Source organism: Fringilla coelebs, assembly GCF_963513975.1.
Source record: "Fringilla coelebs genome assembly, chromosome: 2".
NCBI lineage: Eukaryota > Metazoa > Chordata > Aves > Passeriformes > Fringillidae > Fringilla > Fringilla coelebs.
The window spans coordinates 68655604-68673693 of NC_140029.1; the positions used below are offsets into that span (position 1 = coordinate 68655604).

General features: G+C 39.9%; 1 protein-coding gene across 1 annotated transcript in view; it reads right to left on the minus strand.

Moving 5' to 3' along the window:
• Positions 1-3709: 3709 nt before the first annotated feature.
• Positions 3710-18090, minus strand: part of KL (klotho) — a gene marked incomplete at its 5' end in the record, with an annotated part of 45168 nt that continues 30787 nt past the window's right edge. Inside the window, 4 exons of the mRNA XM_084226398.1 lie at positions 3710-4126; positions 7798-8914; positions 11344-11612; positions 16228-16738. Of these exons, the coding sequence (XP_084082524.1) occupies positions 3789-4126; positions 7798-8914; positions 11344-11612; positions 16228-16738 (2235 nt within the window). The 3' untranslated portion in view covers positions 3710-3788. The remainder of the gene's footprint in view (positions 4127-7797; positions 8915-11343; positions 11613-16227; positions 16739-18090) is intronic.

Below are 18090 nucleotides of genomic sequence, written 5' to 3' on the forward strand. Positions count from 1 at the left end.
TTAATCTTGACATTTACTTTCCTTAGGATGTTTAACAACGATGCCACAAACAGACTGCTCAGTGCTGAACTATGCTGACAAAATCCCTGAAATCTGGGAGTAACTCTACTGGAATAGAAGAGTTTTCCAATTTACTGCAGCGTTACTATGGAGTAGGATATTGCACCAAAGCACTCTTAAATTGGTATGGTTACTTCCACAGATTTTAAATAGCAACAGTCACTTTAAAAAATAATAATAAAAAAAATCCCTCAAATAACAAAAACCCTCCATACTCCTAGGTCTGCTGGAAAAACATCTGTTTAGCTACAGGCCCCAAAAATCTCCAACAAAAGCAAGAGTTATTTTTGTGTCACTGGAAAAACAAACAACACGAACTCCTTGCAGAGTTATCACAATAGCCTCTCCTGAGATGCTCTGTTCTTCATGCTGCAGGCGAAAAAACTGGACAGATTAAACACTAAGATCATGTTACAATTTGTTACATTCAGTATCTTTATTTCATTTCTGCGATTGTTATAAAAACAATATAACATTCATCCTGTCATTTAGCAAAGACATCCCTCCCACAGTCACTCTGCACAATCTTTTCAAGAAATAAACCAGAAGTTTTGCACACATGTCATAAAAATATTTTGAACAGATAGAATGTTTAATCTGGAGCACTGAGTAAACTGGCAACAACATTTCATTCTATAAACACAGTTAAAAATCAAGATAGCAGTCTACCTAAAAAACCGCAAGTTGAACATGCTGAGCCCTGTTGCTCTTGAGAAAACAAACCACCAGCCACCACCAAGCCGTCTTTGCAGCCTGAGCTGGGAGCCCCCTCTGCTCCAAGTCCTTGCTGCTGCCTGCATTTCTGCTCGGGAGGCACAGATGGGGTTGGGATCACTGCTCTCATGCACCAGATCACTGCTCTCATGTGGGCATCGAGGGCAGTAAGCGCCCCACAGCAGGACCAAAGGAGGTGATTGCCACATCAGTTTGCATTAGCACACCTTGGACAGATACCCAACCTTTGCCTATTCAAGGGCTTCCTTGTTGTTACTGAAGAGGGATTTTTTCCAAGACAATTGACAGGAAACTTGCACAGTCCCTGATTTTACACAAAGTAAAGTAGAGGCAAAATCATACCATTATCTCCATCAGAACAGCCCATCATTGTGCAATTCACTGGCCCAGGCAGCACCACAAGCAGGACACTTGGGAGAAGGCCTTGGCAACCACTGTGCCCTGTTCAAGCCAGCTGTGCCCTGCAGTGATATTTAAAACCTCTTCTGAAGGCAGCTATGCCAAAGGCTGCGTTAGCTCCATGGGTCATGACTCCATGACTGGATACAATCACACAGCCACAAATCCCAGTTTACCTACAAATTAGCTATCCAGCTGGTGCCATCTGCCTGTCAGTGGTTACATATCACCCAGCCTCTGTGGGAAGAGCCTGCCGTGTCTCCCCCGTGCTGGGACTGCACACATTGTGCTGCGCCTGGGCCATTCCAGCAGCAGCTGAAGGGATGGGAACTGCTCATGAAGCATCAGTTCGGGCCAGCCTCCATCAGCACTCTGCCCATGGTGCCTGTGCTCTTCTGGATTTGCCCTGCACAGGCCCCCTGAGTCCCCTAAACCCAGGGGTGCAGGTACAACCCAGGTACACCTGGCTCCTCAGAAACATCGCCCTGATGTACGACCAACAGCAAAATACGCACCACACACACAGACAGACATACAGAACACACAAGCTGGGCATGAGCTGGGTGCAGCTTGTGCTAAATGAATGTCACTTTTTGTTACGTGCTGCAAAGGCATCTGGCAGCTGGCATCACGTATTGCTGCGCCAGGGAAAAGCCATTCCACATTTCCTACACTCAGGGAGAGCCATTTCTTCATAATCCTCAGTGCACCAGGCACCAACGCATAAATACACAGCAGTTTGAAATGTTCTCCTCTACAGCAAGTCCTACCAGTCTATAAATAATTTTTATACATTTTTTTAATACTTCATCACTTACCCAGAAATGTGCACCTTAATCTCAATACCAAAATATACATAATTGCAAAGAGAGACCATTTAAAGCCTAGAACTCGAAGAAAAATATATTAATCATTATGAGATTGCATTAATTATTTTTTTCTGAACATTATTTAAGAAAAAAGATAATCTTAAATTACAAATTAAAATCATATTTCATGTGTAAGTTTTAATATACAGTATAGAATCACAAAGTGTTCAGGCTGAAAAGAACCCTGGGAGGTTATTTAGTCATCTTCTAATAATCTAGTAGACAAACATCACATTTAATACAACATAATCAGCTTTAGTAGATAAATAATTCTTGATTAACACAGAGCACATTTCTTTTAAAATGTTCTTTCCAGTGAGTGACATTGTTCACATAACAATAAAAATACAATTACAGCTGAAGGCAACGCAGGCCTGGAGTTAGAGAGCAGACAAAGATGACTGTACTGCTTCACACTGAGGACCCTCTGAAGGCAGCAATTCACAAGACAGGCAAATGACATTTGTTTCTTTCCCATTCTCTATTTCTACTAATAAACAACAGTGCTAATATTCTGCTATTTCATCTTGTTGAGAGAAAAACAAGAGGCCCTCAGACATCCAGTAATACTTTGGGATCAAATGCTGCCAGGTCCACTTGCTCAAAGGAGAACCTCCAGCCAGCCTGTGAGAGGTTTGGCCCAACAGCTCCACAGTCTCAGACCCTGGCAGCAATAAAGTGCTGCACTATTACACCAAAATGCTGGCTTTTGAAGGCTCTGCACTCAACACAAATAACATGCAGAGACCATCCCTGCTAAGTTACCACAAGTTTCCAGCAGGTAAGTGGCTGGGCAGCAGCAGTGGCAGCTGAATTCAACTGGCTGTGAGAAGTGCAGAAAAGGGGTGTCCCAGCTGTGCCATGTCCCTGGGCAACAGGGCAAGAGGGCAAGAGGGCATGGGGTCAGGCACACAGCTTTCTGCCAACTGACACAGTGAAGACATCCCAGTTCCTGCTCTTTAGCTTTTTTTTCCTGAGCAAAACAAAGGGAAGCCCTTTTACCCTTCCCATCTCTTCCCAGTAGATGGCATGACCCCTGCAATCCCTGGATATATCCCTGCTTCTTACCCCCCTGAGAATGACACTGTTCCTTTAACTGAAGTTCCCCAATGGCATCCTGAACTCAGATGTAGTTACAGTACCAGTTACTGATTTACCAAGAACTCCCAGCAGTACAGACTCATTTCTCCCTGTCGTTCCTCCTGCAACTGCTTTAGGAGAGGGGTTAATGTTTCCCCTGGCACTGCTTTTTGCAATTCTCCTCCACTTCTCAGTCATGATCTCTGCTCCAGTTAGGTTCTAGCTCTCGTTAAGAAACATCAGTGTTAAACCCTAATTTAGAAAAGCAAATTCTTGTTTCACCCCAGTCTTGGAGAATTTGACATCACACCATGTTTTCAAAACCTACTTTCACCTGTACAGTCCAGCAAGGGAAATCCAAGAGGGGGAAAGCATCTGCTTAACAAAAGGTCCCAGGGAAAGTTGTGAGACAACTCCAACAACAGGAATCAGGGACTGGTTATAAACCAAAGGTACTATAACAGAAAAAATGATTTCTGGAAGCCATATGCAAGCAATAGCTTCTCAATGTCAATATCCTGCAGTACCAAGCAATGTAAATGCCTTCTAATGCTGAAGCAATCACAGCATTGTGCATTTTTATTTCAGATTTCCCAAGGGATTGCAAGAAAAAGGACAGTGAGTGATGTATTCAAAGGAGAAGCTCTATTTATAGCGCCTTTCTACCCTCTTGGAGTAGTAAGTAATGAAGAATACAGTAACAATAAATGCAACAAATACGAAAGAGATAAAGGCTAATAAGGATTTTCTTGTTCGGAAGAAGTGACAATTGGCACATGAGGCAACCTCTTCTGGACACAGCAAGTCAGGAGTTTCAGGACCAGGAAAACCATTATTGCCAATTATTTCTCTGTAATGTTTCAGAGAAGGCTTTGGTTCGTATTGATTTGCAACATAGCTGTAGAGACCATACTTAGGAGCAGTTTTGTCATTAAAAGAATAGACAAAATATCCTTGAAGGTTAACATCATCCAAGGTGTAAGCTGCAAAAGAAGACAAAGGGTTGAAGAAATGAATCAATGTCATTTTGCATTCAAGAGCAGTACCATATGTCCATACGTAAAGGAGGGGCAGGGGAATGTTAAATCCACATCTGCACTTCCCTCCAAAATTAGGTAAGGTACATGTACATCTGTGAAGTGTTCTCATAAAAAGTTAGAATCTGTCAGCCGCTGCCAGACAGCGTGATCTGTGAATATACTGCAATTTATTTCCTTGTGCTTGGCAAACACAGCTGTGAGTGCCTGACAGTGTTTAATGATCAGCATAGAGCCTATCATGAAAAGATGGCTCTCTTTGTTATGTATTAAAGAATGCAGGTTTTCGGTTTCCTGCCCCTAATTTTCTGTAGCCTGTTTCTCTGATTGCTCCTTCTCCCTTGCAGGGCACGTTCTGATGGGGACAGTCAAGAAACAGAGGATGTTTGGCTGCACTTCTCACCTCAAAGTCTCAGTGACACCAGAAATATGGCACAGCCATGCTGAGGTTGTGTACTGGGATATCACCAGCGCAAAGGGAAAGTTTATGTTTCTGATCCAAGATGACCTGTATTGGTCCGTATTGAGAACGTGTCCACAATCCATACTGCTAACTCAGCTACTGGAAGAGGCCCAGCAGCTGTGGTGTTAACCTTGAGTTATCCATCCCAATTGACAAAAAAAAAATCAATCCAAGGTAGTAAACACAAACTGTAATAGTTTATCTCTTAACATCACTGTTTTAACAAAGCAGATGAACACAGGACTGAATTTTCACATGCTTCTTCATATGCTTCTGGAAACAATTCTTTCTGAAGCCACATGCAAGACTTTAGCACCTATAACCTACTTTTCATGTGTAAAACTAAATAATATTTACCTGGCCTTTTACAGAGCTGCTGCCCAGGATAATTAGTTGTATTTGCAGAACTGCAGGTGGATTTAATGGTATTACATAAATGGTTACTGCTCTTCTTTGTTTTCAATTGGCAAAGATGTACTTAAAGAGAGTACAAAGCACTTCAAAATATAGCCTCAGTCCAAAAGGTCCCATACTGTATCGTGGAACCATTTATCTGCACAAACCTGCTGGCTCCCCTGGAACAATGCAGGTGAGCAATATCATACACCCAAAAATTTCCACATGCAGTGCCTGAAATCAGCTGGAGGAAGAAGGCAGAATAGGGACTTTAAGGCCAGGGCATACACATACCAATCCCCCTCTACACTGTGACACCGAGGTAAGGACACAAGATTTCTAAGTTACTTAGTTACTGCACAAGGTGTCTCAAAAAAGAAATGCGTGTCTTAGAGAAAGCTGAATCAGTCATGATGCCAAGGTCATGTAATGACAAGATGGACAAAAGTGCAATACCAGAGAGGGAGAAGACAAAAATGGAAAAGCTGATGGACCAAACACTATGGAGGAGTGAACGGCATCTAAAGGGGAAGATTAAGCTTTAGAAAAAGTAATATGGCTAGTTAGCAGAGACATAATTATCCATCACAAAGAAGGTGAAAAGATAAGAAAATAGGTTAAGCTGAAAAACACAGGAGCTATTTACAGGCTGAACAGAAGAGGGAGAAAGTAGTGACTGGGGGACAGCGGTAATAGACCAGTACAAAGGGCAAAGTTCTGTAAAAAACCAGAGGCATGTAGGTGTTCTTGCTAACGGGAACTGGGAGAAAATTCCACATCCACAGACACTTAGAAGTGCCAAGGAGACAAGCAATACCGAAAAAAACCAGTTTGAAACCACAAGCCCAAATATTGCCAAAATATTTTTTTAACTATAGATTTATAAAACATGCATTCAGTGCTACAAAATGCTGAGAATGAACTCTTGGGCACTTAATATTGATGTTCAGTAATCAGCAAAAGAGGTGGAAATTACAGAGGAGGAAGTTAAAGCCAATAGTTAATACAGTGAACAGGAACTGCCAGCAATCTTTCACTACCTATCAAAAGAGTGCAACAGATTATATAAAGCTTGATAAATATAAAATTTAGGAGATAATACATGATTAATTCCAATCAGCTTAGCTTTATGAAAAATAAATCTCATCAAAATAACTTGTCTTTTTTTTTCTGAGACCAGCAGATCAATAAAAGTAATAATGTTTGATGTTAAATACTTAGAGCTTCACAAGGCAAATGACTTGATATTATATGGCATTTGGAATAAGAAAATAGAATGTTATGAGATCAAGGGAAGCCCATAATAAACAGATTTCAACTAGTCTCAAGTTGAATTAAGTAACAGAACTAGAAGTCTAGAAATGTAATTGAAGGCAAGTAAGTGTCACACTGTGTATATTTCTACCATGGTCACAGAGCTCAGCTTTTAGCACTAAGTTATTTAATGATCTTAAGTATATCAGCAACCTGAAATAAATGTAAACCATTTTCTCACAGTCTGCAAGTCACAAAGATTAGAGACATAACTTAGCTAGCATAGCAAGGTTTGCACAAACAAGCAGCAGGCATTTGAACATGACCAAATGTGAAGAACAAGCAGACCTAGCTTTGAAGAGGCAGTCCTGCTTTGAACAGGGGGAAGGAATCTGAGTTTAAAATGTCAGAAAATCACCACAGAAGCTGTGTAACCAACCCGCTGCCATGGCCAAGAAGGCCAACAGTCAACTTGCATGCAGAAATGAGGAGGGCAAGAGGTTATGTTATGTACCTGCCTAAGTGTGGCTGTGACAGGAACAGTGTGTCCAGGTGTGGGTTTACCCCTCTGATGAGGAATATCAGCATACAGCAAAAAACCTAATAACTCAGAGCTTTGAAATGATGCTTTATAGCAAGGGACACAAAGAGCTTTGTCTCTATTATTTATCAAAGAGATAAATGAGAGATAGCTTGTCTCATGTCTGCAAATACCTACATAAGTAAAATACATGTGGAAATGCACAACAAAATTGCTTAAAGCTGAAGCTAAAGCAATTAATAGTAAAAATTAGATTTTTACATCTATATATATATATATATATATATATATATATATATATATATACACACACACACACTGTGAGGTGACAAAGATTCTTCATCAGTAAAAATTATCTCATTTGGGTCTTGTGCTGTTCTGAAAAAACAGCATGTGCTGTATGACAGGATGACTCAAAATGCTTTTTGCCTTATAATTTATGAATGTTTGAGACAGAGAAAAGGACTGGTATGTGTTCTGAATAGTAGGAAACAGTCCAGGAAATGGCATAATGAGGTAGACAGCTGAATTATTATGAAGAGCACTGTTGGATAAGATCACTGTTGGATAAGATACAGAGACAACGGAGGAACAGAACTCATACCCAGCCCTGAGGCACATCAGTGGAGAGAAGCAGCAAAGCAAAACAACAGTAGAAGTGCAATAAGATGAAAATCTGACTAAATACACATGGAGATACTCACACAACTTCTATTTAAATGTAATTAATCTAAAAATCTTGTTTTGCTGTCTTATGCAGAATATAAGCAAGGTCAGTCTTCCTAATGTTTAGTAACACCAATCAATCATAAATCAAGAGGAAAATTACCTGTTACACTGTAGTAACATCTCATTTGGGGAGTATTCTACGGAGGACATGTATTATAAAGCTAAGCATACTTTATCACACAGTGTATACTAATAGTGGGATTTGTGACATATAAACCATCTGTGGCTCCTTACCTTTTAAAGCTTCATTGATGTAATTCTGTATGTAATACACTCTGAGCTTATCATGCACCATATTCTGGTCATCGTCAATCCCATTAGCCGTAACATAAATTGGGACATCGCCATACTTTGATTTCACCCACTTGAGCAATTTACGCAGTCCCCAGGGCACTACTGCAGCTCTGCTGGGAGAGTGAAGCCACGTGATGTCATTGATCATTTGAACTTCAAGGTAGTGATCATATTTTACTGCATCTTCTTTCTCTGAGCCCACAAGAGTAGTAGTGTAGTGACTCAAGGCAAAAAAATCAAATGAGCCCTGTATTAACTTCTTTTCATCTTCTGAGAAGTAAGGCAGGTGGAAATTATACAGGTCAACGCTGTTTCTTCGGTGAAGCCATGCTCTCATCACCTCTGGGTAGTCTCCATTCCCAAAGATGGGCTCTGCAAGCCAGCCAATGTCGAACTCTAAAATTCTGTCAGCAACTTCTTGATCATTCCTGGAAAAGGGACAAGCTGGTTCTACCCAGTCAGCTTGCAAAGCTATAGATATCTTGCCCTTCTGAGATCTCCTGAATTCTTTGTCATAAAGATGCCAGACTTTTGCATGGGCTTTCAACAGGTTGTGCCCTGCTGTGTATGTCAGGTTTTTCACAGACGGTTCATTCATGGTGATCCAAAATTTCACATGGTCCCCAAGACTTGTAAAGCAGAATCTGGCATACTCAACAAAAGCATGAACAGTTTCTGCATTTTCCCAAGCACCATATTTGGCAAAAGAAACTGGAAGCTCTTGATTCTCAATCATAGGTTGCCATAAAGCAACGACAGGAGTTATGTTAACCCTGAGAAGTTCACTAGCAAAACACTGATAGTAATGCACAAGTGTGTGGTTGATTAGAGAAAGGTTACCTAAAGGAAGGATTAAAGACCATTTCAGCGAAAAATGGAAGTGTGTGACACGCATTTCTTGCAGAAGAGATATCTGGAGCCTGATAGCAGCAAAGTCAACACAGTGACGCTTGCGCTTCGAGGCGTAAACTCCATCCACTTTAAAGAGCTGCTTCGTCTGGTGAACATCCCACACATAAACACTGGAGTCAAGGAACTGGGCAGGTGTTGTGTCTACCTAGGAGGTACAGGAAATACACCAGATTCAAGCTGTTTGTTCCAGGAAGGTGGGAACATCTTAACTATCAGACACAGCCTAGTGAAAGAATATCCTAAGTCAAAACATTGCATTCAGCATCTCTGATACTGGCATCTTGGGCTCATATGAATGAATGACTTTTCTGTTAACAAGTGATGTCAGAAAAGTACCAAATCTATCTATTATTTTCACCCTACTTTCCAAACAAGCTTATGCTAATGGTCATTATGTTTATGTCTTCTCTAAGGAGTTCCAGTTCCCAAAAGAAACAAGGGATTGCTCAGGAATAAGGCACTAAATCTGCAACAGATATCCAGAGAAGATCTTCAGTGAAGACTACAGTAATTTTTAAAATGTTTTTCTTTGAAGGAGGGTATACAGAGAGACCGTCTGGTGTGAATTACCCAGTACAGTCAATTTCAAGACCACTCCCTGAATGCATGAGAGGAAATAATGAATACAACATCATTTCTGTGCTCTCTTTTCCTGACTATGATGAAAGATGAGTAATGCTCTGTACTTGATTTTTAGCAAAAATTCAGTGGACAAGCAAATTTTTTCCTTCTTGCTGGAGACATCTTTTTTTTTTTTTTTAATTCATACTGAAGTAATTTCCAAGTTATTTCAGCAGGCTGTTGATGTCTGAATCAAGTTTTTTGGGATTCTGGGCAAACTCGCTGTCTGTTACTCCAACAGAAAATGCATTTCCCAGAAGACTTTAGGGTTTCAGATGTCACAACTGCCTGTATGACACACAGTAACAGAGTACAAGATGAGCTTCTCAGGGTCACTCAGAATTATACTTTCACTTTTTAATGAAAATCACCAGCACAAAGGAAAAACTGAACTACCTATTATAATGCACAGTGTGAAATTTCCTCTTTCATACTCTGTGTTATTCTTCCTAGATCCAAACCACAGGATAGTGGTACCATGGTCTTTATTTGTCCTTTCCTCTTTCTTTTTATTCTTTGGTGTGCAGCTTCCCCCTGAGTTCAGATTCCTTGTTCTGCCCTCCGTTTGAAAAGCAGGTGTCAGCCTACAACCAGTGTTCAACTTGTAGCTGAGGCTCTGCAGACTGTATAAAAGAAGCTGCTGAAAATCAGCTGCTATTTTCTCCGGAGAGGTCAGTACTGTGCTTGTAGAAGAAAGTAATAAAAAACAGCATGTCTGAGGGAAATTGCTTTTCTGGAGAATTGTCCCTTGTAGATTACTAAAGCATGCATTGCCACTAATACTGTGGGAATGCTGTCAAAACAGTTTTTCCACCGTGATGCATCTACAAATCAAACAACCTAAGCCTTACAGCACAAAATGCCTGAATGGCCTTTTGAAACGAAAATATTCAGCTTTGAAGGTTTTGGGGATGGGAGGGATTTTTTAGCTGTTGTAGGCTGACTGATTCCGCAACTTAATAGTTGTTACTGACTCCAAAAGCAGCAATTCCATTTCCAATTCTTAATCTATCTGAGAGCTAGGAGGATGACTTGAATTTTCTTGGAAATCGGTGCACGAGGTAGGAAGGCTACAGTATTTCTCAAGAGAACAAAGCCAAATCTTACTTTTGGAGTGAGAAAAAACAAACAAGCTCCTCACAGTCAAGCCTTAAGAAAGATTCTGCCTTTGTGGAAAATATAAATTAAAAATTCTGGTTTTGGATGAAGCCTTGACTTTGAATTTGCACCTCTTTACTGTGGTTAGAGAAGCTCTGCAACCCAAAATAGCATCCGAATATCACAGAGCCCAACAGTTAAAGCGATTATAACTAAGGTAGAATTTTTACTCATGTTATAAAGTATTATAATTTGAAAAATTCTCCCAAAGTATCAAATCAGTTGAAATAAAGCCTGAGAGCCGTGAACTAGCTAAGTCCTATGCAGGGGCACTGTAGGCCCTCAGCAGACACAGGAGAACATAAAATGAAATAGGAGTACAGAAATTTCATTTAAATCTAATATCGTTCACTTCCTTTTATATAAAATCTCTCTAAGAACAGTACCAGGATGTATATGCATAAGACATAGAAGTATGCCACTGGAGTTTCAGGAGTTGTCAGGAAGTTTTCTAAAACATGCATTTTACAGTTTAGCAGATTTAATTGACTTCCCTTTGAAAAGAGCTGACTTCCCATAACTGATAGCATATGTTCAGGGAAGACAAGCATCAGACTCCTTTCCATTTCCATACATTTTTCTATAATGCTATTTATAGTGTCTCAATCTGACTGGTTTGCCTTGGTCACACACAGCAAGTCTGGTGAAGAATGATAGACACACTGTTTGGCTCAAAAGCCTTGTACCCATCTCCTTGCAGCACTGTGGCAAAGACACTCCATTCAGTAAATATGTCACCGTGAACTTGTGCAGTGATCTGGCTGGACAGCCTGTCGGCTTTATTATCAGACTCACCTGAATGTAGTTGTCAACAACTCCCCAAGCAAAGCCGCAGGGAAAAATACCTTCTATGGGCTGGTTTTCAGGCAAAGGTGGGAAGCCATTTTTTTCTATCAGCTTTTGATAGAACAAGACAGAAGATTTGGGCATCAACTTCTTGTCATGGCTTTGAAAATCAACATAAAACAGTCCACGTCGAATGCTGTACCCCCTGTGCCACTCAAAGCCATCCAGGAGGGACCAGACTGTGTAGCCAAACACGTTAACTCCGTCGTACCGGATAGCTGAGGAAAGAACAAACCCAAACTTAGCACGGTGCTCATTTTTCCTCTGTAGATCACACCCCATCAGCAATGCTTGCAGCATTAGTGTGTAAGAACAATGCAACAGGTCAGATAAGTATCTCAGGACCTTCCTCAAAGCCTATTCAGGGAACATATTTCAGCTGCACTGGGGGAGCTGCCAGATTATGGGAGGAGGCAGCAGAGGTACCTGGCTTGGCTTTAAAGCAGCGAGATTTTGAAAGAGAAGCCGTGCAGCAGTGGTTTGAGCAGCGCTGCTCATCAGACGTGCCAAACCTCAGCCTCGGAGTAGAGCCTGAGCCACGGAGCCGGTGACTGCCCTGCACTGCCCTCTGCTCTGCTCATGCTGCAGCTCACTCCAGGTAGCTCTTGCTGCAGCACTACCCTGTATGCAAACAAAAGCTGGACTCCTTTTCATCTCCTCCCCCTCCACTCCAAATACATATTGGGAAAAACCTGACAGCATGTTTGGTGTGCACATGAATTTTTATTACCACAGATTCCAAGTAGAAGTGATAATACAGAAAGACTGTGTTTATTTGGAAATTCTGTCTCTTTACATCTTTCATGGTACAGCATTTTCCAGCTCAAATATTTAAGGGTTTCTAAAAATATGCACATGTTCTAGGTCAACTGTTTGACTTCTAAAATCACCACATGCTTTAAAGGTTAATGTCAGGATCTACTGGCATCTGTTAGTTTTACCAGCATTATTATAAGATTCCAAATGATACTCACTTTTAGCTGTATTAAACACTGAGATTCAGCAAACTGTTCCTGGGCAAGGCTCAGCTCCAGGAAAGCACAAAAAGAGTGTGCTAATTCTAATTACATAATTAGACCCACCCTAATTCAGCAATGCATTTAAGCACATTCTTAAGCGTTCTTTTGAACTGGTGTTTGGCTCTGTAGCCAGCAAAGTTTATCTTTATTACTCACCATTTTCTGTCAGCCCAAACTGGATACTGACTGAAGATAATATTTACCAGCCTAGTAACACTGAAAGCATTATTTCAGGCAAGCAGAATAACAAGATCCTGATTTCCTGAGGTACATTTACTAATGTACCTCATTACAATCAGTTATGAGGCACCACATGGATACTTGATTATAACCCTGTTTGAATCAATTAAAGGAACAATGCAGTTAAATAAGGAACAAATTTGGCCCAGTCTTTGTCAGAGGTCATGAGAAAATGTCTAAGGAAATGGAATATTACTCCTTCTAAAGATACCATTCTTTTGTGTTTGGCAAATGTCACTATTTTTCTAACCTCTGCATGCACCCATGATGACATCTGACACACAGCACAGTAAAAGCCAGTACAGGTCCACTGTGTGAACCAGTCTCAGTGAAAACTTCTTTGAACAGCATCTCACCCTTCCGTAAGTCATCACCTCACACAGCACTCCAACACTTCCTGAGCACCTTGTAAAAATCTTCCTCAAATCCTTTTTAAAAAATGTATTAAGTGTCACCTCGGAAAGAAGCAACTTGAAAAATGTTTGGAAGTTCCAAGAAGTCTGGAAGTCTCAAACACCGTATCCCACACCGATTGCATATAACCACAATGAAAATGAAAATTAATATATCTCTTTTTCTTTTCTTTTCTTTTCTTTTCTTTTCTTTTCTTTTCTTTTCTTTTCTTTTCTTTTCTTTTCTTTTCTTTTCTTTTCTTTTCTTTTCTTTTCTTTTCTTTTCCTTTTCTTTTCTTTTCCTTTCTCTTTTCTTTTCTTTGCTTTTCTTTTCTTTTCTATGTATGTTTCTCTTTCTTCCTTCATATCTGTTGGTGACCAAATGAGGCTGACTGTAATCTAGACTGTCCTTGCTTCTGAAACTCAGTGGCCTTGTCCAGACTCCCACTGACTCCTGAGCAATCCCCCAGAGCATGCCCACAAATGTGATACTGTACAGACCAGAACTCAGCCGGAACTGGGTTAAAAATTAAACAGCAGTTCTGCTCATGTCCTGTTTGGCTCAATAGTATAAAAGCCATGAAAGGAAACATGGCAGACCCATAAATATCAAATAGAGATCTTTAAAACCCTCTGCTCAGCTGCTCTCCAACCCCAGCGCATGAACAACAGGTGAAGCCCCCAGCCCATGCTCCCATCTGGAAGGTGCCCAAGATCTGTATTTCGCCTCTGGACATACTTTAGAATATCTTGCTCCTACCTGTCATGGGCCTGGCTATTCCTTTTCTGCTTAAGACTCTGAATTCAGACCTGGTAACTCCCCAGACAATGACCTGACCTCTACCAGTCAACATGACCGGGAGGAGCCCTTCCAGGCAACATGCTCTGCTTTACAAGGTACAATCCATTTGTTTGTTGCACCAGAGACAGAAAAGGGAAGCGAATATGACCCCAGAGTAAGATCCCCACACATGGGAGAAGATACCTCCAACCAATTAATGGCCCTATTAAATATTTAACAACTTTATATTACAGCTCTATTTACTCTAATCAACCCTAAATGGCGTCTGGAAAAAAAAAAAAGAAAAAAAGAAATACCAAAACTAGTAAACAGGACTTTTCTACAGCATGCAGTATCAGAGTAGACACCTACATCAGCACTTCAAGGGAAATCAGAAGCACACTTTTGAGCAAATCTCCCTCATCATGCTTCAATTCAGATCACACAGTGGACTCAGAATGCATGGCCTGGGTTCCTTTGGGGTAAAATTAATCCAGAAATGGGCTTCAGGAATACAGACAGTGTGGACACCTGGCCCTCAACACCAATTCTTTTCTACTCTACAGGTTTGCTCCAACTGGGCTGCACTTACTTGCTAAAGTAGATGCAGAAATAAGCAGTTCTGTCTGAACCAGTGCACACACACAGCCAGGCACAGATCCTGGCAAGATCTAGCAACTAGCAAAATCCCAGTTATGCGGACCCATGTCTAAATTAATCATCCTTGCTTCTCAGTGCTACAGTTCCTGTGTCATTTTACTGTCCCTTCACCACTGGAATGAATTTCATGGCAAATGCCTCAAAAATCTTCATATTACAGTGCTTTACTGCACTGGATAGGCATGTCTACATCTCTCAGAGAGAAAGCTTGTGCCCTTATTTTTGGTTTTTAACACTGTCCAACAACTCTGCTCACAGACAGCACAATGCTTTCTTTGGATCTTTCTCAACTAAATTCCCCAAGGTACTCCACAGAGAACTTTGGTATTTACATTGGATTTTGCAGATTCTAACAACAGAAGATTTGGGTGCAATACTTTCCATTTTAATGATACCGAAGTCCCCCCTGCAGACCCAGCCTGCCTCTGCTTTCTTTGCTTTTGGTTTTTTTTCTGTAAAAGGTTTAGGCAAGTGCCAGTGTCTTATGACAAATCTTTAATACCATTGTTGCTGTTATTATTATTTATTGAGTGACACAGTAAATGGAAAGACACTTTGGATATTGAGACTGCTGCCAGCCAGCTATGATTAAAAGAGATATCCATGTATGTATTTCCAGCAATTTAAAATCTAAGCAGAAATAGGTGTAACGGGACTATGACCCCTTCATGAAGATAAGCTCTTCATCTGACTTTAGGCAAACTAGTGATATTGTACTTGCAACAGTTAGTTACTATTTTGCTCAGGTATTTATTCACCTTTTAATTCACTTGCAATAATTAGGTTTCTGGAATAGCAGATGAAACCAATTTGGGAGTCCTCTGCATCTTTATTACTGCTGAGAATAAAATTAAACCAATTTTTTCTCATTCACCATATGAAAATAGCAATGTAACAGAATGTCTGTTTCATCTGAACTAATAGATACAATAATATTCTTTAAACCAAGAACAGTAAATTGTAGACAAGTAAATAACTTGATAAATTGTTAATTTAGAAATTAAAAGACAATGAAAGTAGAAATAGGAACCCCAACAATTTATTGGCAACTACTAGGACTGAAAAAATGTTTTTCTAGAAGGAAATGGGAAAACAGCAAATAAGTCTCATCTACAGTGGTGTATTTTTCTTACTGTTTGGAAAAAATAACAGGTTAACAAATTAAATTGTTTTGATCATATATCATCAACCATTCAGTCCTTTAACTGATGGAAATCCAAATTACTGTGAATAATGCTCACAGCTGTACAAATGTGAAATTTGGGCAAGATGCAGAATGAAAACGTTCCAATATTTAATTTTTAAATGTACTATTTCAGCCTTATGGGTTTTTCCAGGGGAATTCCTATTGCATAGTATTTACCTTTCCATATATATATTCTTATGTTTTGTACATATGCATTCAGATAAGGAAAGCAGTTATTACTATATAGTACAGCAAATTCTCTTAAGGCCACTCAGATTATAGTTTACAGGTCTTGCACTTCCTCCTACCAAAGACAGTAGAAATTTTCCTACTGTCTTCAAGGATAGCAGCATCAGGCTCACCAAATGGCATGTGCAGATATGAGAGTTCTTCAACAAAAGAATAAACCCAGGAAAGGGATTTGAACTCTCATTTTATAAGTGCTAAGATGAATGCTAAAGACTAAAATCAGTTTTCAGCCTGGTGCCTTAACACACTTCTGTGGACTACACTGCATTATGATTTTTTCAAGCATGTATTAATACAAAGTCCTACCTTTTAAAGTTTCCATAATGAACTTTTTGAGATAGTAAATATATTTGGCATCATCTTTCTTGGTGGTACCAGAAACGAACCAGCTGTTCTCCACAATGAATATTTGGGGGTTGTTATATTCACTGTTTATCCAGTAAAGGAGCTGCCTCAGGCTTATTGATTCCAACTGCTGGAATTTCATGTGGGAGTCCAAAAGCTGGAAACTCAGGGTAGCTCCAAAAGAAAGAGCAAAAAAGTCTGCTGTTCCCTTGATATACTTCTTCTCAGCCTCACTGAATTCAGGCAACAGAGATGAGAGGTTGCTCCTCATGCTCTCTGGATAGTCACCATCAATAAATATGGGCTTAGCAAACCAGCCAAGCACAAAATCAAGGGATTTTTGGCATTCTTTTATGTTCTTTTCAGTCATATGCTGGGGTTTTATCCAGTGGGAGCTAAGGGCAATGGACACTTTTCCTCCTTGAGTTGGACGGAAATGGTCATTGTAGAGATGCCAGACCTTAGCATGGGCCTGTTGAAAAGAAAGGTTGTAATTAATGGACCCAAAAATCCATTTTAAGTAACACAATTATTCTCAAGTACTGGGGCTCAGTGTTATTAATTCATCAGTAGTTTACAATACCTAAATTACCTCTTAATACCATACTAATACCATGTATCAACCAGAAATTGCTAGTTAGTTGGGGAAAAGAGCATCTCAGTTTTCCACAAGATACTATTACAGGCACTAAACACACTTCTGGCTTTATTAACTTATATTATTGAGTTCAGACATACTGCCAGTATTTACAAACATGAAAATGCATTTAACCAAACACGTTTCACAAAAGGTTTTCATTATAGGACTATCACTTTATCTGCAGATTCATAGATATATTAAAAAGAACCTTAAAATACTGCCCAAAACTCTGAAACAATACAAAACAAAGAAATACCTTTGAACTTAATACTCTTTGAATCAGAACACACAATATAGGAATATCAAACTACCTATCTGGACTTTAGAAGGTCTGATAAAAATAAAATTGCCGCAGGTCCTGAAAAATTATTCCAATAATTCCATTTAATCTATTAAAATGTACTATTTATACCTAGCATCAGAATTTAAGCACTTGTCTTGGTATAATTTTATCTTTTACTGTAAGAACATATTTTGTACCAAATTTCTTTCCTGAGATCTTACAGAGTCAGTTATAACAGTCTCTTGATGTTCCTTTTAAAAGCTGAATGTTAAGTTCCTGAAGCCTTGCATTATCTTCAGGCATTACCTTCAAGCTCTTTAACCACTCTCACTGCTCTCCTCTGATTTTCTTCCAATTTGTCATCATCTGTCTTTCAACTGCAGAAGCAGAACTGGACATAATATGCCAGTGGCAGTCTTGCCAGCAGTAAAACCAGAGACAATTTACCATACTATTTCTGTTCATGTGGCCACAGAATTACAGTGTGAGCATATGCACATCTAAATTATCATCTCTCCAGAGCCCTTCACCATCTAAAACATCTTTTCTTTGAACCTAGTTTATCAAAGAATGTTGGCTGTTGTGTGAATCCATGTTCAATCTTTTCTAATGTATACATTAGTAGAAACTGTCTTTTTTTTTTCTAGATCACTGTTAAAAAGGTAAAAATATGAGATTTGACAACACAAAGGTGGGAAAGTGGCCGATACAACAGAGGGCTCTGTGCAACCCTCCAGAAGGACCTCAAGAGGCTGGAGAGATGCAGAGAAGAACTGCCTGAAATTCCAGAAAAGCAAATACAGGGTCCTGCACCAAATAACCCTATTTCCCAGGACATATGGGGGAAATTGCTGGAAAGCAGCTCTGCAGAGAAGGATCTGGGGGTCCTGGTGGACAACAA